Here is a 24,822-nt window from a genome sequence, read left to right on the forward strand (position 1 = left end):
TTTGGAGCTTCAAAAACCACTAGGCTTACATTAACCGTGAAAAAAATTAATTCCACCCCCACCCCTTTCTGAATTTAGAATGATAAAGGATCAGCAGTTATGTCTGGGGTAGGGAAGCAGCTATTACACTTATCTTGCTTACAAAATAGCTCTGGTTTTCATGAAACAAGTTTATTTTCCTCCCCCAGCCATTGATGAGCACATGACAACCGTACAGAATAAAAGCTCAACTCCTTAGTTCTGCTCACATTCACTCAACATTTGCTCTAATCAATTATCTTATTTCATGCAATAAGAAAAGAATGAGATTCCTGTTATGCAGCCATAATCAGTTACAGTATGAAGCTGTGTCTGTGGAACATTTCTGATTTTGAAAACTAATCATGTGCTCTGCCATTACATTTCTCTTGTAGAACACTGGGCTTTTACCCAACTTCTTTCTTCCCCCTCCCAGCCTTTAAAAATATTGAGGGCACGGTCTAGTCTGAGATGCCGCATTCTCACCCTGCAGAAGCTAGCCAAATTGCACTGTAAGGAACATATTCACCCAGGGACCCCGGCTCTGTTTTTCTAGTTTATTGGAATATAAAAGCATAAGCAGATGTCCCCCGTAGAGAAAGACAAAAGAGCAGAGGGTGCTGCATGTGACAGTGGATGGCTGTAGGAGGATTGAAGTCCCGTGTTCATACGAAGGGTTCAATATTGATCTCTAGGGCAGAGCATGGCATGGTGAGCTCAAAGTTGGTGATAACATTGGGGTGTAGGACTCCAAGTTTCCCAATGCTTTGACCTTTGGCAAAGATCTCAGCACAGCGACCAGGAAAGAAAGCAGAGCCTGTAAAGAAAGTGAGAGAAAAATCAATATTTCTCTGAGCCAGAGAAGTCAATAGGCATTTAACATGGAGAACAAAGCTCTCAGTATTAAACCTTCTCTGTACTGAGATGCTAAGAAGGGGCTCTCATTTTCTTGCATTAACAGTTGTCACGACTGAGAGAGAATGAGGAAACACTTGGAGTTAAAAATAAAACGTGAAGCCCGAAGTGTGGGCATTTTTCACACTCTAGTTGTTTTGACTAAGTTACTCCTGTAATAGAAATTAGCACAGTCAAGTCAGAGGGATGCTGAAATGAAGAACGTTTGCAGGCTTTAGGCTCTATTTAACACCTGAATGTTTCCCATCTTACTCTGCTAAAGGAAATAAAGCTTGCTGTCATCTAAGGGGTAAGTATGCATGTCACACTTGATTACATGTCACATAATTAGAAGCAACCTACATTCCTCATCTGGAGAAGAGCTTCTAAGCAGTTTCATATACACTGTAAAACTATGGAACAATGAATAACCCAAAGGAAGTTGAAGATCATCTTCCTCTTACCTCAAACCAAGCCCCGAGACTTAAATGTTTGTTGGGATTTAAAGAAAAAAAAAAGTAGTTGAATCGGCCCCGAGGAACTTGGGGGAGCTGTGCAGACTTTTTCACTGAAAACCTTTCCTACTTGGGAGCTTACCTGTGTGTGGTAGCTATACCAGCAATACATTCGAGCCTGTCTATAGCAGCTACATTTGCATTTTTTGTCTCTGTCCTGAGGTGAGCGGCATTTTGACTGGATAGCCCTTCAAAAGACAAGACCAAACCAAACCAGCAAGCTGCTCCTTCTGAAGCTACCTTTTTTGTAACAAGCCTGTAGAAGCAAGGCACAGTGTGCAGGACCTCCAGCGAGCAGAGCTGCAGATGATGCTGTAAACTCAGAGGAAAGGGGAGAGCATGAACCCTACCAATCCTCCTGTACAAAGCTGCCTCCGCCGTGTTTTTAATGGTACTGCCCTTGCAGAGAGGGAAGGGCTCTTTACGAGATTCCCACTCAGGAGTTAAACAAGTCGGCAGGGACAGTGCCAGGGACCAGTCGGCTTCCCGGCCCTCACCCCTTGCTGTCTTGTCTTTTTCTCAATAGCCTAAAATCCAACATAGCATCTTCTACAAGAGCTGGTTATTGGGTACGCATGAGGTTGCATCAGTGAGGATGAGAAATGTCCCTGCTCTGCTTGCTTCTGTACTGGTATGAAGACAACAGCTGAGGAGCTGCTTCCAGTCCTGCTCCCAGCCTACTACTGCACAGCACTCAGCCCTTCAGTGTCCTCTGCATCCTGCAAAAGAATCACAAGAATTTCCTAATGGCAACCTAGTCTCTGGTTGCTCCAAATGCTAATTAAGGTTCAGGATCAGCCCAGGCCAGTTTACTGCATCTACAAGGAGCTACTTAAAAAAGGCAATAAAGGGCCAAATTAACCTCAAATTTCAGAAACATTCTCATGACACTGATCACTAGTGGTCAAGCCCAGAGATATATTCTTTGTTAGCTTCCCAATGGAAATAGTTCATTTAAGAAGTGTCTCCTGTGTGGTTTGTAGCCATAACTTACAGCTACAAGAACAGCAATCAGGTCTCTTCGTTGTCCAACATGCTGCAAGTGCAAATTAACTTAAATGTGTACTTCAGTTTTGGCTGCCTCATGAAATCTGATGGCAGCAGTAAATGATCACAGTAACATGACCTAAAGGCTATTTTCAAAAATATTCTGAACCAGTGTCTTTTAAATCACCCAGTTCCAGTCTTAGCTGACGCTGGACGTACAGAAGTGAATGATTCAGCCCCTGGCTGTTAGCGGCACGTGACTCTAGCCAAACAGACACTCGCCACTGCCAAGCTGCGCTATTCAAAACAAGTGTTAAAATAAAACTTGATGAAACAGATTTAGAAAAGAAACAAATGTCACCCATATAGATCACTCTGCAGATTGTGGGTGAAAACACAGCCTAAAAATAAAGTACCCTTGTATTTAGCAGTAAAGGCTTTCCTATTTGTGAATAAAGCTGGCATTGTATCATGGATGGGAGCAGCGCACAGTGACGTTCTTTTAGAAACTCGACTGTAAGCTTAAACTGGCACAAGAGCAAGAACTAAGCATAAGTTAATAATGTTGGCATGGTACTGAACTATAAAATTATAGGGAAAAAAGGAGCTTTGACAATATGGTTAGTTAAAAAGCTGTGAGTCTGACTTGGCTGTTCCTCTGAGCTGCCTTGTGCGTAGCCTTGGGAAAGTTACTTTATCTTCTTGCACATCTAGTCCCAATTATATCATGAGACTTAACTGTTTTAAGACTTGTTTTAGGCATCTGGATGGGGTCTAAAATAATACTGCACTGAGTTAACCTATTGCAAAATCAGTTTGTATTGCTGCATCCTTCTAACAGCTATACATGTTTTTTCTCTTTAGTGTCCCACCTAACAACACTCAGTGAGCTAACATCAAACCACGGGTTCGTCACTGAGGCCAGTTCAGGTGCTGGGTGTAACGAGGGCCAGTCTTCAGGAGCTCTGGCTGCTCAGCCCTATAGCAAGGGGCAGTCCTGGGCAGCCATGACTATTAAAGAGTTTGTCTGCATCACATACCCCTTGGCTGGACTTCCTAACAGCAAGCCTGCTGAAGTAACTAGTGTCAGCAGCAGCTGCTTTGCTGGAAGAGGAGTACTACAGGGACCAAAGTCAAAGCCATTCTTTAGCCAAACCTTTGTAGCAGTTCCCTTGCATTTAACTAAATAATATGCATTTGTGACAAATAAATTTTGAAAAAAATTCTGACATTATATTGGAAACTATGAAACGACTTAATGGATATGCCATAAAGTGATATATTACATTAGATAGAACCTGGACACCAATAAAATTTGCCCCTTCTTACCATGAGCTTACAGCACAGCTTCATAGCACAAGTGAACTGAATCAGTGAATCACCACCATCAAAGCGTGATAGTGAGGTGAGGAGAGTGGGGATGAGCTGTTGATTTTGTTGAAGCCTTTACCATGAAACTACCCATTCAGGGTGGCTCTGACTGCGCTGCTCCAGGCTATGCATTAGGCATTCAGCCATGTTTTCCATCTCATATGCAGCAACCGATGCTGGACCATGACGTTATTTATTTTACTTTGTGCTTCCTTGCAGTGAAGAGGTAAATATATAATTAATACCAAAAGTGAACACTTAGCTCCCCAAAGTGCAGGAAGCAGGACCTTCAAATCACCTCTCCATTTCTGGTTAAGCTAACCCTGAAATGCTGGTTACTTCACAGTGTGCTCACTAGAGTGCCTGGTGCTTTGCAGGCATGGCACTTGCAGGGTATTCTTCTGGACTGGAAGATACCAGACAATAAGCAATTAAAACTGAAAGAACCTGTTAAAAGTTTTAGGGTCCCTGTCCGTCCAGCTAACGCTTGGCTCTTGCATCAAAGAAACATGAGCTGAGGAGTAGGTTTAGAGAGAGTTAATGAACTCTGGTTAATAATAAAAATATTATTATGACAACTGGCTGCACTACAGAATGCTTCAAAGTATATTCCTGCCTGCCAAAAGGGCCTCCAGACTGCATCCCACAGATGGGGGACCTGAAGGTCTTCCTCAACTTAGTGACTCTCCCTTTGACCACACACACGGTAAGGGAAGGAGGTGTGCTCATGCCTGAAACTGAGTGTCGCTGGTCCATGCATCTCTGCTAGGGCACCAGCATTTGGAGCAAATGTAAATTTCAGATTAAAAAAAATCAGACATTGAAAGGGAAGCACATAAAGAAAGACAAAACTCAGAAGAAAAGTGAAAAATCTGAGCAGAAAGGAGGAAAAAGAGAAATGAACATTTTGCAGCTGGGGGGAGTGCTTTAACTGAGGGACCAACCATGAGTAGAAAAGGAGACCTGAGCTGAAGGAACCTTACTGTGTTGAGGACAAGCCATGGACTGCAGGAGGACCTGAGCAACCCAAAGAGCAGGACAGCAAGCCAGAGGATTTGTCAAAATAAGCACGAAACAAAGGTAAGGATTTTTTAAATCTTGATTTGCATGTTTCTTGTATTATCAAGTAAACAGCCATGGTGTTTTAAATTCCTTGCAAAGCTTGTGTTATGAACTGGACTATGACATTAACTCTTGAAGTAAATTATAAAACTTTAGAGTGAGCATCAAGGCTATAAGTATGAAAGATGTGCTTATGCTACTTGTACATATGGGGAATCAGTAAAAAATGCACACACCATTATCTTATTTGAATAAATCACCACAAGCTGAAGCCTTAAAGCTCTTAAGCTTCAATAAAGTCTTGGTGCCAAAAGGAGTCCAAAGGGTGCCTTCCTAGAAAAGTTAGCAGCTGCGCCCTGCAGCTTTTGAGCAGGAGTTCAAAGCTGGCAATAGAGTTTGTCCTATCTGTGCATCTGTTATCATCAGGAACGGTGCGGTTGTAAGGAGCATGGTCTTGCTGAAGAAAGCTTTCACTAATCAGGCAGTTACCAAAGCACACCTCGAGGCATTGTTATCAGTGGAGGTGCTAGGAAGGGCCTGTGTTTGATGCTGGTGTGATTATATTGAAAGGCTGTTCTTTAGGCCTGGTTGGTTGTACCATCAAGTACATCAAGAGCAAAAATTCATTTAAAAATTGTAGTTTACTATACCATCCATTTTAAGGATAAAAGAGTTCTCACTCTTGATATAGTTAATCCTTTCTGCTCTGTGCACGAATAGTACTTCATAAACCTCACCTTGAAATCTAGTCAGAGATCGTATTGTCCTTGCTGATACAGATCTATACAATGCCAGAGGAAGCCAGAAGGTCTGGCAATGGAAATCCATCTCTTACTATGTCAGCATTATAACTGGTACTTATGAGAAGGGGTGGGGTGAAACACGATACGTGTTCACAAAGAAAAGATGCCAAAGCCAGCCATGTCCTATTCTGACATGCTACATGCAAGCAAAACACAAAAGCTACTTTTCATGGCTGCAAGTAAGAATTTCATTTCCAATGTTCAGTGATGTAGAAATAACACCTTTAATTAAAGCTTCTGTAGCACGTCCTCAGAATCTGTAATTGCCTCTCTCTAGTCAGGCAACAGGGCTGCTTTGATTGCTTTGGGGTAATTCTTTGGCCAATAATCCAATAGAGCATGTAGTCTTTAGCACATTTTCTGGCTAATTGACCCTCAAAGAACTGAGAGGTCCCAGTGCTCTTTGTTGTCAAACACCTTGCACAGTTTCTTTTCTCTGCCTTACTCTCCCTCCTTTTCAAAAAGAAATAGATTAAAGTAGTATTATAGGCCTACAGTTGCACTAAGCCTTCAAACCCACTCGTTTGTTCCTGTAATTTGAAGGAACATCGGAAGCTGAAGCTTAAAAAGGTAACAGAGCAGAGCTCATCTGGCCTCTGAAGTCTTTCATCTTAATTCTCCATCCCCTTAGTCACTGCAGCTGCTGTTTCACTACCTCATTCTGACTCACCTGGTGAAGTATTTTACCTGTGCTACATTGGATGGAATTTAGTTTTGTGAGGCTATATGTTTTTCTTTTTAGGATCAGGTTCTTCACATTTTCAACTAATTCCTTCTTTTGGCAGATACACTGAAATGCAAATTTACAGGACACTATCAGACCTGTCAATATTTTAAAAGGCAACTATCCTTTCTTGCTCATGTACACAGTGCAGTCAGGCTCCCAGAAGGTTATGCGAAGCAACTGCAACCTCAAAATTGCATCTTCTCATGGGTTTGATTTACCTTCAGCTATTTGTTAAATTCGATGTCTCAAATCTTGCATGATTTTTGGAAAAAAAATGAGGGACCAATTGCTCTTTTAAGTTGCACAATGTCAGCAGTTCTTCCCCATATGCTCTCATGTCCAGAAAAACCTTAATTTGGGATCAGTGGGGTATTTATGAACTTCAGTTTCCTGTTTTGTAAATCCTGACTAAAGCCATGCCAGAACAACCTCCACTCCCCAGATCACACCTAACTGCAATGACATGTCAGGAAATTCAAATCAGCACAATCAAATTTAATCTAAGTGCCTTAGATTTATCCCTCTCTGCCCCCCAAAAAATAATTTACACTTGAAAAGATGACAGAAAAAATATATGATATGAATAAATACATCCTCTGTCTAAAGGCATCTTTCATTCTGATTCCTTCCTATGTTTTTTCAAAAGCCTTCACATACAGGGCATAGCAGAAGAGGGTAAAGGGACAATAATTATTTACCTAGACTGGTACACTGGATATCCAAAACCAGAGTTGAGTATAAGAGTCCTTGTGCAGACAATGAGGCTAGAGACTATGGAGAACAATCTATGGACCACAGATTTGCAGTGGTCAGTCAATTAATCATCTTCTCATGTCACAACTAAGTCAATAGCTGCATTTTTATTAACTTGTATCTCAGGAAGGGTATGAGGAAAAGCTAATTCTTCTATCTTCTAAGAACCCTCATATAAACTCTACAAAGGAATATATGTTATACCATATTTTACTATATTCAAGAGTATTTAGGGATAAATTATATTATTTTACAAATACAAACTTACTGTAAGTAGTGTGGAAATAATAATATTGCTTGGGCCCAGAGTCAACTGTTGTTAGTCATGTAAAAGTTTGTTGTAGTGATGAACTGGGGACTGGTGTAGCTAGCAATCTCCCTCCTTCATTTGCCTTGAGAACAGAGACCAACACAGACTTTTAGGCTAAATTTATTTTTTCACTCTTGCTGTAACAGAGGATGTTTGGTGTTGCTGGATGTCAGGAAGTGGTTCAAGAACGTAATAGGTTTGGAGCTCCTCTTTATTTGCTGTGTTATTCTCAGGATTACAGTACTGTCAGACACTTAAGATTATTTGGGTAAAATCACTGTGTTCCTGCCTTTCCTAATGGAAGGTAATATTTGGGTGGATGCTGAGGCTAAGGAAAGCAGACGTTTTGGGTCACTGATGTGGGTTAACACGATTTCATGTATTTGGTGCTGTAGTACCAGGGTGGCTGGTTAAATAATGTGTACAGAAAAACTTGAGTTGGAAACTTAGAAAGAAATCTATCAAATTCTGTGTATTTTTCTAGAAATCAGTATTTGTGTGTAAAGCTCAATAAACTTGCATTTGTGTGGCAGTTGTGAGAAACAGCAATTCTACACCGGGGTTTAGCTGCACTGCAAAGTTACTATTACATAGCTAATCTTTTTTTTTTTTTTTTTTAAGTTAGTTTTATCTGATTTATCCAGATTTAACTAAAATGTTATACTTTGTCATGTCAAAAATTCACAAACCTAAGCTGATATTGTGTCACGCTATTTATAAAACTAGAGAATTCTTAATCCCAAATAAAGCTTTTATTTTAAGAGATCTCACTAGTTCACTTGAGTTAGAGAACATAAAGCTTTGAATATTAAAACACTTAATTTCTTTCTGTTCCATGACTGTTTCATTCCTCCTTAAATATCTAAAGGAATAATTCATCCTTGCAAACATCAGAATTTGTCAGAAACTAGGAAACAATAAGGCATATTCGTTACAGTAGGGTGTATAACATACTCTATGTACGTACAGTAAGGCAGCAGACTAGCTTTTAGCTTCTGCTTTCACATAAGCATTAGAGAATAACAAGAATCAGCACTAAGTCAGTCACCAAGTCTACTTTAGTATGCCATATTCAGTTTGCGTGTTGTTTATTCACTTTACGTCCTAGACCAAGCTGTTCTCCCCTCCCAGTGACCTGACACTACTTGCTGAGACAGGTAACAGCCACCTGATGTTACGCTTTCACGGCTACCACATTTCATGCCTTTCAGAAAATGACTTGATAAACTAGCATGGAATAATACATAATTAAACGACGAATCGCAGCAGTCACTGCAACTGTTAATCACTTAGTTTTAGCAACTAAGATTTCTGTTGCAAACCAATGCTTTGTGGCTGAAGCACGTGGCTGCACTGCTAAGAACAGAAATGCTTGAGCTGGCCAAGTGTGAGGCAGCCCAGGACCAGAAGCAATACTGGGTCTACAACAAATATGTCTGTTCTGCTTCTGGACCCAAACAAGGAGGCTTTGTGACCAGCACATGTACTAGGTTGACTCTGCACTAGCTCAGCATGTCTTTGCTATCTACTGTTTTCTAACACATACACCACAAGCAAAGATAAAAGGTAAAGTCAATTTCTCCACCTTGGGCAACAGAAATGCTGATCTTGGGATCCTGCATTCACATTGATCTGAAAGTCTGAGCCAAGATCTTACAAACTCCTGTTTAAAATTTTTATTGCATAAATAAATGTTAGAAAATGTATGTAAGATTAAATTTGAAGCACTGCCCCTCTGCCTCCATATCACAGTTCAAAAATCAAAGCAGATCAGAGAACTGCTTAACTACAAGTGATAAATTCAACATGATCATAATTGCTAGCATTAATATTATAGTGAAAATGAAAGCATGGAGACACTTAGTTGGCCTCTAGCCATAGCAGGCTGTGCAGGAGGTGAAAAGAGGTGGATCAGCACCAGTCAAGTGTAGTACTTCACCAGAGAAGCCAGTGCAACCAGACCTGCTTCTTGACCCTTGCTGCTTAGATCACTGCCCCCATTCACTAAGGAGATGTTCAATTTGCTGCTATTTCTGCTGCTGGCTTGGATGAATCATCTCTTCTCTAGAGAAGGCTTTGCAACATTGAAAATATAGTTTATGACTAAGAAATAATTTTCTATTTCAAAATGTAAGGAGACAGACAAAAAATGGAAATGACCTAATTCTATATTGTAGAATGTAAGCTGTGCCAGACGTTTAAAACTCTTGATGCAAGGAAGATTTCTATCTGTTAGACTTGTTATGATGCAGGATTGAAAATGATAGTTGCCTCGGGGTGGGGGAGAAATCAGGGAGAAGAAATTAACACCTTGAGCTCAGGAACACAAATGCCAATGATTTAGATGGTTCTGGGAGTTGACAAAAACTGGTAGAAAATGAGAAGTGTCAGGAGAAATGCTACTACTTCTTGGAGCATCCCTAATTTGACAGAATAAAATGTAATGGGAAGAAAAACATTGTAATCTTTATTAGTTAGTACTTGTAGTACTTGCAAAAAGAGGAAGATGAGAGAAGACAGCTTGTCTCTTTACAAGTTGTCTTGACACCCCTCCCCAGAGTATTTTTGCTGTTACCATAGATTTTTCCTCCCACTATTATACTACAAGAAACATACTTCTAAATGAGTCAATTCAAAGGAGTTTCCCTTCTGAAATAATATTCTGAATTTGAGAAACAAATTTTCTTTGTTATTTTAATGAACTTTTTCATTTCATGTGTGGTTGGGGCGGGGGGGGGGAAGTGTGTCAAGTGCGATTTGGTGATGAAAGTTTAAAAGGCAAAGAAGTCAGCCTGTCAAACCTTTTCTTATCCCATGCTATGCTAAAATACTGTACTTTTTCTCTGATACACCTTTTTAGTGGATAAGGGTTGTGCAAACAGACTGTTCCTTCTTGATGCCTTTCAAGTATATTAAAAAGCTTTCAGAAGAGGAGCTGAAATGACTACAGGAATGAAAAAGGCCCCCGTCAAACTCACTTCTGATAGCCTCTTTTTTCATAATAAAAATCAACTGTATAACACAAAGCTAATGAAATGAGACTTATTTCCAGAACCAAACCATGGGTTTTGCCACAAACTCTGTGTTGCTTGGTCTAAGTGCATCACTTGCAACAGCAAGACACTTCTGAGTTGCCCAGTGGTCCAGCATGCTGTCAAGCCTGGTTTATCTGGAGAAACTCCAAACACTATAGACTCCCACTTTGGCTAATTAAGTAATATAAACAACTCTCCTGGTTCATATCTTTGCTAGGTACCTGCTTGGGTGTTAATTCAGTCACAACCAAATTCAAGGTATTGGCACTAGTGTGGGAAGCTGCCTGATAAGACAGAAATAAACTTTGCCTAGTTTGTAGGGATTTAATTCCTATAAATCTGAAGTCCTCCATCTGCAGGAAGGAAATAAAGAGCAGAGATAATAGACAATTAAAGGGTCATTAAGTGAGCAGCCACACCCACTTGATTAGATAATTTAATTTTGAGTTGTTGGAACTGCAGCACTTCATGTAACTCAGCTCCCTTGATGCTGCAGGACAAACTGCTCAAGAGAAAAGGATGAGAAATTAGAAATTCATTAGACCTCAAAGTAGTAGCCAACACACTGGAACAGCCACAAGAACTAGTGACAAACATCCAGTTTTGCAAGATGCCTTATAATTAAGCTATGGTGCTTAATTGATGATCAGTGCTGGATCTCCTGAAACCTCTTGCAGAATTAGGGTAATACATTTTAAAGTACTAAAATTGGTCAGATATAAAAAAACCTGTCCTGACATCTTTGTGTTGCTAATTCATGAAGCTGACTGGAGAGGTGGGGGACTAAACAGAAAAATAGATCAGGAGATCTTCAGGAACAATTTATTCGATAAATGAGTAGTACTAGTTTCACAACAAAAACTGGGAATGTTTTTGGCTAAAACACTATCCATATTTAGTGCTGAAGTAAAAGTGATCAAAAATCACAAAAACCTACTTAGAGGCGAAAATGAGAGAAATAAATTACACTTCATAAAATGGGATTAATAACAGTGGCTGAAAATTCATCAAGGAAACTGAATAAATTAGGAAAAAACAATGACTGTCAGCAATAAAGACAGCACTAGAAAGATTTTAAAGAGTATTGGAAACAAATTTTAGGTAGAGTACTTGCATTTGCTAATAATACTGGTTGAACTTTCTATGTGAGACAGAAGTGTGCGAGTTCTTAAATATTTATTTTCATCCAGGGGAAAGAAGGTATTCTTGAATATTAAGGTGTCTTCCAGTCCACTGAAAAAATGAAGAAAATGTTTAGTTTTATCTACCAGGACTACGATGTTTCTGAGATGCTAGGAGTCTTAGGCACCAGAATTTTGGTGCAATTCTCAAAGCAAATATTGTGCCTGCTGCTGTTAACTTACAGTAATGATACTGGGAATTCTGTGGTACTAGGAAAATGTTAATGTGGTGCCAGTATTCCAAAGCAGATGATCTAGATTGATCCTGGGTGAGAAAAAAATTATTTGGGAATTGGCAAATGTCAAGTTCAGAGGACTTGAATACAATAAATTACCAGCTGATAAGTTTTTATTTAGAACATATGTTGTCAAACAAATTTGATTATCTACCAAACTTGTAATTTGAAGGACTATAAATACAATTACAAGGATGCAATAGCACCTATAAAGTATCTACTTTTGAATGACAATTAAATGGATTAAGAATTGACTTCTATCTTCTAGTATGTCACAAATGATATTTGGAGGCTTCATAGTAAAATTGGCAGACTTCCTTTAGTTATCTATGAGTAAATACACAATTATTGACACTCACGAACAATGTAGTGGTTGCCAAGACAGGCAACTGAAAGGCCAAGATTGCCATTAAGAGCAATCAAGCTGTTCTTCAAAATAAAATAGGTATTAATAATGCCAAGTTCAGAAGGGGTACTAAACATCTGTGTATATAACAGTCTCCCAATTTAAATTGATCACCAGAGACAGATGCTGGTCTTCAGTTCTACACAGGTAACTCAGAATTATAGTCCCAGGCTTCCCTCCTCTTGCCTTGTGAATTGAGGTTCACAGTCTAAATCTTCTTTTAAAGTTGTTTGTTGTATAGTTATTATTATAAAAGCAAATGTTTATTGATGTTCTTAGTTATGGACATAACTATTACACCTCTAATTTCACAGCTAAACCTTACTAAATGAGAAGCTATTACTATGATTTACTGTGGAATTCAGATTTTCTACACTTTACTACACCTTTCATTTAATTAAATAAGGGCAGTAAAAAGAAGAGAGTGCAATTTCTCCTTTTTTTTTTTTTTTTTGAAAGACAACTGTCAATTACTGAAAGAAGCAAGACTTAGTACGTATTTATTAAGTGTGCATTTATGTTGAACACAAAGGGGCTGACTTCCCAGCTTTACTAAGATGTTGGATTACCCTAAAAGAATGAATGGCATGAACATTTAGTTAAAAAAAAATCCAAAAACCCCACCAAAACAAAAAAAAAAAAAACCCAAACCAAAAAAACCCACAAACCAAAAACCCCTCAAACTAAGACTTAGCTGAAATTCACAAAAATCAATGTGTAAAAAAGTAGTTCATGTCACAAGATCACGCTATTCAGGGATTGTTTTTCACATGAATAAATGCTATTTCATCAAATATCAATTTTATCATGGAAGGCAGTGGGCACAGATCTACCAGTAACACTTTCTGTGAATCTGTCAAATTGCTTCAGGTGCTTAAAATATGGATATTATTTTCCCTTTTCAAATAGTTTGTGCTCAATTAACTTCCATTTGTGAAGTATGGAGAGTACCTCTCAGAGGGTACTGCAAAACTAGGGTTTCTTCCCTTAAATAAGGGACAGTCATTCCAAATGTTACAATGTGAGTGAGGATGATTATACCTTACACTTCACACCACTCTTCTGAAGACTGTGATATAGAATCCACTGTCAGCATTTCTTAAGCCCCTTTTTATTCTTTTTAGCTTAAGTAAGACTTTACTATGGACCTAAATCCCGCTAATTAACATCACCTCCTGTGACCATGGTCTTGATTTCTAGAAGAAAATAGTAATCTCAGATGGTCATCCAGAAGCACAAAATAACCAAAGTGTTGCAGAAAACATACCCATACCTGCAGAGATTAAAACTTGAAATTAAGAATATCTTCCAATATAATTATCAGAATGCCTCTAGTTTTCAATTCAAAGGAACTTAAACTAATGAAAGTGAACTCAAAAAGAAGTAATTTTTTAAAATTTACTATATTTATAGTAAATTTACTATGTTTTTACTATATTTTATTAAATATATGACCAAATTTATTGGCTCTTTCTAACTCATATTTTTATTAAAAAGTTTGGCATTTTTTTTTGTTTACCTCCTAATCATACAATATCCATACTGATCTTTACATTTAAGTAATGGTATGGAACAGGCTAAAATTTCAAAAGCTTTATGCAAAAATTTTTATTATGGAGCCCATACAAATTCAAGGATTAATGCAATAATCATACTCTTCAATCCATGTTTGATTATGGATGCCTATGCTATGAAACAAACTAAACCAAAAATGCTTTTCTAGGCCAGTAGTTGTAGGATTCAATAACACATCAAAAAGTCCATTCTGTGCATTTTAAAACAATGGGTAGCATTTTGGAGTTCTGTCTTTAAATCTTTGTAGCTTTGTATATTTAGTGGTAATAAAGGAAAAAAAAGTTCCACTAGTAACTTTAAGAAACTGAAAGGCATTGAGTGGCAAATGTATGTTGACATCCTTGAATTCAGTCACTCAAAAGCCTCCCTTCCTTAAGGCTGCTCTAAACAGCTCTTCTCCGTTTATTACCCAGCTCAGATTACACCAAAGTGTAGTGCAAAGGCCAGGGGAACATCACAATTTCACCCATATTTTCTAGCATCTGCACTTTTTTCACAGGTGTTGCTATAAAGGCAAAAAGGCTCTGACCTTAAGGTCAAATCACAGGGCACTTAGGTGTTGGTAGAACAGAAGGAGCTTAAATAACCATGATTTGCACATATGGACCAAACAGGACTATAGTACAGGCATTTCAGTTTTCAAAGTGAATTTGGAAGAAGCAAATATGTGCCCAATACTTCTCTATCTATTCTTTGTTGCTCATTTAAAACAACATTTTTGCCCTGTATTGTTTTCCAATAATCACTGGAACTATTTTAATCAGTTACAAGGAATAAAAACTGGACTAGAACCCTACCTTTACACCATGTTGCTTACTAGTCTCAAGTTTTGCTTTAGGATCACATACAGAAAAAGTATCTAGGATCTTTCTAAATCAGAGTAACAGGATAAACCCATTTCTCACTGTACAAATTTTAATTCGGCACAGGCAATAAAAAAGCATGCTCCATAAGATGCATCTAAAAATCCATGCTGTGTGTAATGTCCTGATTTAAAACCTCTGGAGTAACTTGCACTGTTCTTCTGAATTATTTCAGTCTCCTGCAGTTTCTTAAGAACTTACAGGATATCTTTTTTTTTTCCTTCGCTCAGTAACTGACCTTCTCCATCATCTGCTGATATATTCTCTCTCACATGCTTAACTGACAGATTGAAAAACAAGTTTAAAAAAATCCCAAAAGAACAAAAACCACCAAACTAAACTACTCTGACTTCCAACCACCTCTGCAGTGAAGGTCTTTTAAGTAAGTTGGTGCAGTGATGCTGCATTCATTATGGCACTAGAGTATCAGCCATCTGCATTGTTACCAAGGTTAAATTCCAATGTCAGGAGAACTGCAAGGAATCTACATGCTATCCCAGGAGAGTTTCTGAATCACTGATGAAACAGATAGTAGTAGGCACTTTTTTAATCTGTAGCCAAAAGCCACAAATTGCTTGTTAATATATTGCATATGACAAAGCATAATCCATCCTTTACACTAAATGCCTTGTGGAATAATGTCACGGGAATGCAGAGATTTTGAATGGGCATTACAAATCCCACAGCATCAGGAATACTAAACAGCACTAGTATCTATAAATAACTTCTTCACTGTGTTAGGATTATTTTTTGAGGTCTTTTTTTCAAGTTTCTTGAAGCCAGCCATACATCACTGAAACGTTACAGTACAGAATACAAAACACTTGCAAATATTTTTGGTAGTAAAGCAAACTCTTGATGTCTATTAAAAAATCAGCTACAAAAGAGTTCTGAAAAGGAATCTAACAGTTCAATTTGACTTCAATGACAGCTCTTCTAACCCCCTCACTGCACCCCCCCTTCCAAATAAGAACCTTTGCTATTACCTGTTCTGTGCTTAGTAGAATTAAACAATTGCGCTTCTTGTTCTAAATATGCCTCTGGCCAACTTGGGACTCCTATTAACAATATTCTAATAAACCTTTTGAAAGTCTGCCTAAATAGTAGTGAACAAAATAGTACTTTGTCAAAAAACAGAAGGAAAAAAAAGTGCTAATATATATAATGCAAATGTATATTAAAAGTGCTAGGAGACCACTTGGTTGAAGTGTTATGTTTGGCATTTTAGCAGCACACTGCAAAACAGGGAAACATCTAACAATTTTTCATTAAAGTTCTATGACTAGGCAAGCTCGGTCAGGCTGTCAGGGACTCTCTGTCAGTGCCACTTGTTCCAGTAAGTGCAGAATGGAGGCTCTTCTTCAAGCTGAGTCAGTCTGAGTCAGTGTCTCATATCTCTGAGCACCAATGCATGACGTTTAGTGGAATCATAGCTGCTATTCCTGCAGTCCTGCTTTTCCATACTGTGTTTACTACACTGTTATTTTAGGTAGCAGAACAGATTAGTTGCTGATGCTCTCTTGCATCAACCTACGCTCTCCCAATGAAGTAATGGGGTCAGCCTGCTTGCTTTCCCTCACATGCACTTGCACATCCACAGAGGAGACTTTGCACTTAAGGATGTTATTTTTAATTCATGTGCAGCTCACTCTGTATGGAGAAGGAAAAGAGCTGTTATACAACTCCTTGCCTAAGCAGCAGGTTCAGTCTCAAAGACAGCAGGTCTTTGAATAAAAGATATAAAAGCATGTATCTTCATATGAATATATAAATAAAAGGTACATATACAAACTATAGATAAAGCTATAAACAAAAAGATCAGGTATAAGAAGTTGCCTTTTCCAGGCACTGTTAGCCAAATAGAATATAGTGGGTATCTGGCATATTCATCAATTCTATGAATTCCTACTTACCCTTGCAATCAGCAGATTAATTCATTGTAAACAGTCCATGAAGCTCATGGCACATGCTTTACTACAAGTCTCCTTAAAAAGCTGTCAGCTCACAGAAAGACAGCAATCCCATTTTGCAATCAGAGTATGATAGCATATATAATAGTATTAATCCTTAGTGCCCACTGCTGAGAACAAATGAAAATTCACCTCAGATTGTAGGGGAAAGTTTGAGCTCCAGAACAACCTCTGCTGTATGCTGCAGCTCTGTCTTCCTTACCTTCAGCTGCCTTGATCATGTAGCCATTCTCTTCATTTGGTGGTACTTCAAGAAGCTGCATTACCCTGTCCAGTAAACCATGGATAATCTCAAACCCTGGGCTCTTGTTGTAATAAACTGCACAGAAATGCCTGTAGTTTCTTGCACCTACATCTGAAGAAGAAGGAAACAATTATGTTACCTGGGAAACTTTTATCACACTTTCAACCTTGCCTTTTGCATCAGTTTTCTTCTGCTGTACTGTGAGGCACTTGTGGCTGAAAGGAGAAATGAGTATGTAAAATGGCTTCTCTGACACACCTGTCATATAATCTGAGGAAATAATGGGATTTCTTTAACCCACTGGACTCCCACAGTCAGAATTGTAAAGAAAGATTTTAAGTATCCTATGCCTTGGGCACGAAACAGCATTGTTACAAGTATCATACAGTGACAGGTACAAAACATTAATTATAAGTATTAAAGAAACTAAAAACAGACTAGCCAAAATGCAAATACTCAGTAAACATCAAGAAACTTGTGATGCTGGTGGGAAAGCTAAATATTTATAGAACTCAGCTGCAGAATAACTACCAATACTAAACAACTATCCCACAACTTGAAATGAGTAATAATGTTAGCAGAGTGTTCTATGTCTAAATTCACACAGGTTTCCAAATCACAACTCATGCTTTTCATCATCATTTCGGACACCCCCAAGTGACTACTAAAAATGTGCTACATTGCACAAACTCAAGACTGACACACGAGTGTCTCCCGCTTTGGACAGTTCCTGAAGTCAAAACCCTGCCTTCTCCCTGCTGTAAGCTTTCTTACATTATTGATTTCATCAAAATACATTTTCTTTTTTAAACTTTCAAAATAAGTATATAGTAGTATGTTTTTATACTTGTACCTTTAGGCTACATCACTGCAATATACACTCTCTGGGACTACTGTGGCCTCTTTGAAGCTTTACTCATTGTGGGTTTCAATGTTTTCACTTTTTGAGAGGAACAATCTAGGAACAGAGTAACAAGTCTATTGTCACAGCTGCCAGTTAGTAGCGGTGAAAATCAAAATACTGATTAATGGCATGAACTTGTTTATTGCCTTGAAATCTTCACCTTCTCAAGGTTAAAGTGCAAGCACGTGTTCAGCAAGGTTGGTGGTGTATACAAGGGCAAAGTTTGCTGAAACCAGGGAAGGACTCCTTATGTGACTGTCTTCTTCTGGACATTCATATACTTTGAAAGCACCTTAAGTATATGCGTAGCATTTCAGTTTGGACCAGACCTGCACTTCTGAAGGAAATCTTCCTGATCATCCCCACTGACCATGCTTCTGTTCACAATGTAAAGCAACCCTGTGGCATGTAAACCAGACTCCTTTCAGCTGCAATTCAGTCGGGACAGGTGTTCCAGAAGGGCACCTGAATAGCTTCAGCCACTCAAGGGCATTCAGCACACATCGTCAGACTAGAGCTAGTCAAAAGGAGAAATACAGGCATAGAGCATGGACTGTGAGTCACCAGCTGATCTCCTTCTGTACTGTACTGCTTTGTAATATTGACATGTAGTGCAACAAGTTTCAGCCAGATTTTCATGCATAGGTTTCCCTTTCTAGAGAGTTGTCTGGCTTCTGTAGTCTCCTAGTTGCTCATGTCTAGATGGACATTTCTCATCTTTCTCTTCCACTTAATGGTGATTAGATATAGGGAGGAAATGTATTTACTGATAGCAATTGTATTTCCTTTAAAAAACAAACAAAAATCCTTCTGATATAGAAATACTTGTAATGTTTGAGGGGAAAGAGGGAATAAGAAATTATTCAGTAGTGAAGGAATGAAGAATAAATGAGTAAAAAGAGCAAGTCTGTCTGGTCTGCAAGTTAAGGTAGGGCAGCACCATGTGACACAATTGCATGAGTAGGGCTTTCATATTTCCTTCTCAGAAATTGCCCAAAACAAAAGCACATGAAATCTGGTACATCAGGGTGAATTATGTTCTTTACACAGTCAACTTGTGTTCACACTGAGCATGTCAGGACCTTTGGTCATGAAACATCTGAGCTAGACTTAGTGTTCCTAGAAAGAAAGGCACTGCACGGCATACTGCTCAAAGAATCTGGTTAAAGATCCTTAGATGGTTAGTGACTTCATGGGAGTTATAGCTGTGCCTATGTTTGGAATTGTAGTTCCATGTTGTTTTGGATGTAAGTATGAGACCTGAGCACCTCAGACTTCAAGAGACAGTTCTTTTCTACAGGCATCAATTGTTTGCTGCTGCATTCAATACAAGAAATAAGTGACATTAAAATTTATAGGAGCCAAGCTCAAAACAAGAAAAGGAGGGGGTTCTTCAGGCAGCATAGGGTTAAGCAGTGAAACTTCTTCCTCATGACATTTTGTGCTAGAAATTTACACGGCTCTGAGGAGGCAAAGAAATTTCATAGGAGATAAATATATTACTTCTTACCACAGACAAACAACCATGTTTGAGGGAAGTCCCTGAGCTACTCACAGCTGGAGAACAGGGGAGCACTCTGGAAGTATTATTATATAGGTGTACCTGCCTTGTGCTTTGCCCTCAACCACCTCTTTTAACTAGTGTTAGACAGGTTATTGGGCTAAACAAGCCTTTGGTTTGACCTGCCATAGCCCATCTTCATGCTTGATGTACAGTGAGCTTAAATACAAGCGGAAGCTTTAGCATTCATTGAGTGTTCTCTGAACTGTTAATATCTATCACATAAGAAATTAGAGATTATTTTAAAATTAAATTTACATCTTGTTTATTTGCTCCAACTACCCATTTAGTAACAAAAAATCTGTCAAACACTAAACAGGAAAACATTTACCAAATGACTAGAAATACACACGTTAAAAAGGACTGCAAGAAAACCAGGAGCAAGAGCCTACACAAAAGATGGAAGCACAGCCTTTCTGAGACAAATTTCATTCAAAACTTCTAGCGCAGCAACTTGGTAATACAGCTGCAAGTTCTCTCATCAGCCACTGAAAGCTGAACTTACTGTGGCAGTAAGTCTGCATTTTGTCACTCGGGATCTTTTTCCTGTCATTATAATAGCTTGCCGTGTTAAATAATGCTGGAGAAGCTAATCCTGAAGTTACAGAAAAGTAAAGGCTACAGAGAAAATATCAATAAATGCAACATCTGATTTCTGGTCTGAGCATGCTGGTTGTTCAGTTCCATCATATGTATCTCTTTTCCATCTCTACGAAGATACCAATCAGTAATACAGTCATGAATGGTGGATAACTTATATTCATGTTATATTGAGCAACAGAAAAGAAGAAAATTATTTTCTCTTCCCTAAGACAGCAGGTTCTTTGGGCTAGTCATTCAATAGAATGATTTCCTTTTTTTCTGTGAGTTATTATGCTAGCAGAATTTGTGACAACTATCTGAATTTTAATTTCATTATTATTCAGATAGTCAATGGTGTTTTCATCATTTGGTATTCTTAACCAAAGCATCAAAAATAAACATGCCCAACAATTTTTATACCTCATGTTTTCAGCCATAGAAATCTTTGGTAAAGAAAAGGATGCATTTTCAAGCATTCAAAAAAGCTGTGTTATAAAACTGACTCCTTTACACAGTTATATTACAAACACAAGTTCATTCACTACAGGCAATGGGAAGAAAAAAATAAAGTATTAGGAGCTGTAGGCAAAAGCTGGCGGATGTTAGAAATGCTTCAGTTCTTTATAACTCACTTACGAGATCTCCTGTGTCATGCCATGAAACATTTCTATTTTTCAAATGAGCCTGCCAAGTATGTCAACCTAAATTATATATATATATGTATTTCTTAGACTTCAAAGCACTTCCTGGGGATGCTGCTGAAAAACAATCCAAAGGATGGGCAGCTGGTTAGGAATGTGTGAGCCAAAAGAGCGCAGAGGAAGATAAAGCAGTGTTGTACACTGCCCCCTTCCAAATTAGAGATGCTTCAGAAAAATACTTGGTGATCTGAAAGGGGGCACCCGCTCATTTAAACTTGTCTTTTATCCTCACGAAAATCCTGAACTATTTTCTGCATATAACTTAACACTTCCAGGCAGTTTGGTAAAATGCTTCAAAATATGGCAGCAGCTGTAATCACAAATGATGTAAATTGTGATAAATGTGTGCTACCACAAGCTTGCTGGAATCTCCAAGCCACTGGTCAGAGGTGATTTTCTAATGGATTCATTTCTTTTGTTGTGGTAAGGGAAAGAAAGGGTGTTCTCTGTTAGGGCTGGTGGTGTAAAGCGATGATTCATATGCTGAACTAGTGTAACTATGCTACCAGAAGTGACTATCTAGTGTTACAAGTTAACCATGCAAATACTGCATAACATATTCAAAAGGAGCCCCTTTCCTCCTGCCTTGAAAAGAAACATTTCTGCTCCGGTTTGGTTCCATTTAGTTACATTAAATCTGGCACATGTTTTGCTAATTTAGTACATTAAACCTTTCTGCCAGATATGTCTGAAGAGAAAAATGTTCAGTTCACCTTGGTCAGCATGAATTCTGTATAAGAAGGTATTTTATTAAAAACCAGCGTGTTTAAAAGAGCTAGGTTCATTCACACATGAATGACTACAAGATGCCATTTCAAAAACAGCTAATGTCAGTACTTCTGACCCATACTTTTTAAATTATTAATTGGAAATTCCGCATGCCAAAATCATGAAATAATAAAATTAAATTAGTCAGTCTGATGACATAAGCCTTCTGCAGGAAATCTTATTCCATATGTGGGAGGACAACCCCACATTTTTCAGTGTTTGCAGAGTTACCAGTTATTTCTTTCTCCATTCCCCTTTCAAATTATTATTAGGCAAGCTTATTTTTTGAAGTAAATTTGGGAAAGACAGAAGTTAGTCTAAACATAACACTAAAACCAAATTTGGATAATGTTCACAGTCTGCAAGTGTTCAACTCATGAGAGGGCTGCCCAAGAGCACAGGGTACAAAGCTGCTGCCTCCAAAGTCTGTCTGTCTGCAATGATTCCCATCAAAATGAAGTAAACTACAAAATCAGTCTTGATAAAACTGTTTAGCAGCCATCCACATAAATGAAAGCTTTCAAGAACTACAATCAACACAAACAAAATAAAAGTATCAGTTTTGTATAAAGCCAGAATAAACGTGCTCTTTAGTCCAAGATAAATAGCCCCACTCTTGGTTCTGAAGAATACTGATGCTATTCTGCCATCTGTACTGTGTTTTTTGCGTTCTAGCTAACTGCACGCCCAACAAGGAATGAGCTGTACCACCAAACTTTCTGTATTTAATAATAAAAAACGTCTACCTGGTTTGCTAGACCTGCTTATTTTGCTTAGCAAGGCTTTTTATTTTTAAGTAATCTACAAATTAAATTCATCACCAAAGCAATTTACTTGCCATTTTGTTTATGCCTTATATAAACCTTTGTTTTGCAGACCCCAGATACCTTAAACAGAACTACTAAAATCTGAAACCAGATAACGAAACAACAGAACCATTTCTGCTGCTGAACTTAAAGTAGTGTCAGCCTTTTTCACTGAGAGGCAAAACTTCAGAGTTGTAACTCAGTGTACATGCACTTCCTCCCCAAAGCTGAAGCTTGTGCACTTTTTTTCACCTAATATACCATATAGAAAGAAATTAATCAGTAAATTTTTCACATCTAAAGCTACATTTTTACAATTCACTTTACTTTGATACATTTTTCCAGATAAAAAAAAGATAATTTGAAGTTCTGATCCTGTACAGTGAAATCAGTGCAAAGCGGCTCCAAAAAAACGGGAAGGATTTCACTTAAGCTTTTAAAAAGTGAACTAGCTGCTTTGGCTGCTTCACGTAAAACAATTAAGGTTACAGAACAATTCAAAGGCAGCCACGCTTTCTTAGCGTAGCTGGATGAAGTGGAAAGATAAGGAAAACCTTTTTATAGATAAGAGGGGAGATTTTATATTGTCAAGCTTTTTATTTATTGATACATTTTTATACACAGACTTGCTCCATTCTTTATCCTGTATCTGTGCTACCAATCTAGTTCTTCATATTGGTTGTCAGTTCTCCAGAAGATAATTTTGGAGAACAAATGCAAGCAATCCCATTTAAAGATTGGATGAAAAGATGGAAAAGAGATTCGTGTTGAGATACGCTGACCCCAAAATTTCCTCTGAATTACAGCTCTCCAGAATAGAATCTGTCTGCAAATACAACCTGCTGTTCCCAGGCTTAAGACATACTGCTTTTCAGCTGGCACAGCACTACACATCTTTGAGACTGCAGCAGGTTAAGCAAGCTCTAGTACTGTAATAGCAGCATGTCTTTGATATTTACTAGGCTTACAAGGTTTGTGCCACTTGAAAACATTACCAGCAAGTAGGGTAGTTTCTCTCATGAGTTGCATTCCTATACAAAGGAGCACTAGATTAAGAGCAAGTAAAAATGGGTGCATCAAACATCAGCAAACGAGAGCAGGTTCTTTTTCGGTGCAAAATTGTCTTGCGTTTATCCTTGCAGATTTGCAGTATTCTTGTTGGATTTTAAGGGATATTTAGATCTAAAAATACTTGCAGCATACCTGCTTGCACCTTTGAGAGAGCATTTAAAATGGAACCATTATCTCTAGCCACTCTAAAATCTAGCCTGTTATGACAGTCTCTTTAACTCTTGTGCTGTGCACATAAATAAAAAAACCCCAATGTAGTATGTAACAACTATTACATTATTAAAGAAATACAGATTTACTTACTATTACCATTTGTTATGTAAACATACATCAATTAGCAAAGATTTTGAAGAACCTTCTCTTACCTGTGTTAGGATCTTTTACTACAATGTCAGAAATCTCAAAGAGTTTGAGAGGCAAGGGCATCTTTCGGTTAGCAGCAATAGTTTTCAGTAGCCCAGGAAGGAGGGTTGTACGTGCCACCTGCAGGACAAACATGGATGATGCAAACAAAATACCTTCCAGAACAGCTGTTACTTTCTTAACTTTTTGTTTTGCTCATTTGTAACAAGAGTTTTAAAGTACTCAGGTGCAAATACTGCACTTACCTCTTATGTTTAAGCATCTTTACTTTAGAATTATTAAACTTGAAAATGTACATTATCTTCATGTTCTTTATACTGCGTTTTCTGAAAGGGCATACATGTGAGCTTAAGAGTAAGTATCATTTCACAGATGCTTGAGCCGCGGTGCAGGGTAGAAAAATAAATAATACAGAAAGAAGTGCAAAAAAATTCCCATAAATTTAATCTCACTTTTAAAGAAAGGTAAAAACTAAGTGTTATTTTAGAAATATTAAGTGCTATCTGAAATACTATGTTGATACCTCCTGATATCAGTCAATGACATAACAGTAACAGAAACAGATATATTCAGGCTGCAGTTGTTGACAACCTAAAATACAGAGAAAATGTATACAAAGAAGCAAGGAAGAGGCAACCATATTACTGTTCTTACAGATACATTCACACCTATTTCCCATGTTTTCCATTCCAATACTTCATTAGAAGCGCTCCATTGTTTGGTTGTTTTTTTTCCCTTCAAACTGGAAGAGTCTGATTCAGTAAATCTAATGGAAAAGTGATGGGAGTGACTATCTGCTGCGTGACCGCAGGTAAAAAGTTACCATGTGCAGAGCCACAGTTACTTATTATTGGTCATGCAGCATTTCTGTCTATTTATCCTACTTTTCCTAACCAATGAAAAGTTCCAGCTGCACACTCAGTTGGAAGAGGGTCCCTAGTATCATCCTGCCCTTGTCTTGCTTGCAGAGGATAGGGGATGGGGGAAAAGCCATTCTGAGAATCCCATCACAGTTAACATCTAAAGCTGAAAGTTTATAGTGCATCACAAAGAGTAATCCTTCCCAGTTTTCAGGGAGACCTACAGATTTTAAGATTCAGGCTATTTTTGCCAGCA

General features: G+C 38.2%; 1 protein-coding gene across 1 annotated transcript in view; it reads right to left on the reverse strand.

Moving 5' to 3' along the window:
- Positions 1-571: 571 nt before the first annotated feature.
- Positions 572-24,822, reverse strand: part of FARSB (phenylalanyl-tRNA synthetase subunit beta) — a gene marked incomplete at its 5' end in the record, with an annotated part of 39,581 nt that continues 15,330 nt past the window's right edge. The window contains 3 exons of the mRNA XM_010164275.1: positions 572-835; positions 16,909-17,061; positions 23,709-23,826. Of these exons, the coding sequence (XP_010162577.1) occupies positions 684-835; positions 16,909-17,061; positions 23,709-23,826 (423 nt within the window). The remainder of the gene's footprint in view (positions 836-16,908; positions 17,062-23,708; positions 23,827-24,822) is intronic.

This window comes from Antrostomus carolinensis, unplaced genomic scaffold (assembly GCF_000700745.2).
Source record: "Antrostomus carolinensis isolate BGI_N321 unplaced genomic scaffold, ASM70074v2 scaffold14410, whole genome shotgun sequence".
Classification (NCBI taxonomy): Eukaryota; Metazoa; Chordata; class Aves; order Caprimulgiformes; family Caprimulgidae; genus Antrostomus; species Antrostomus carolinensis.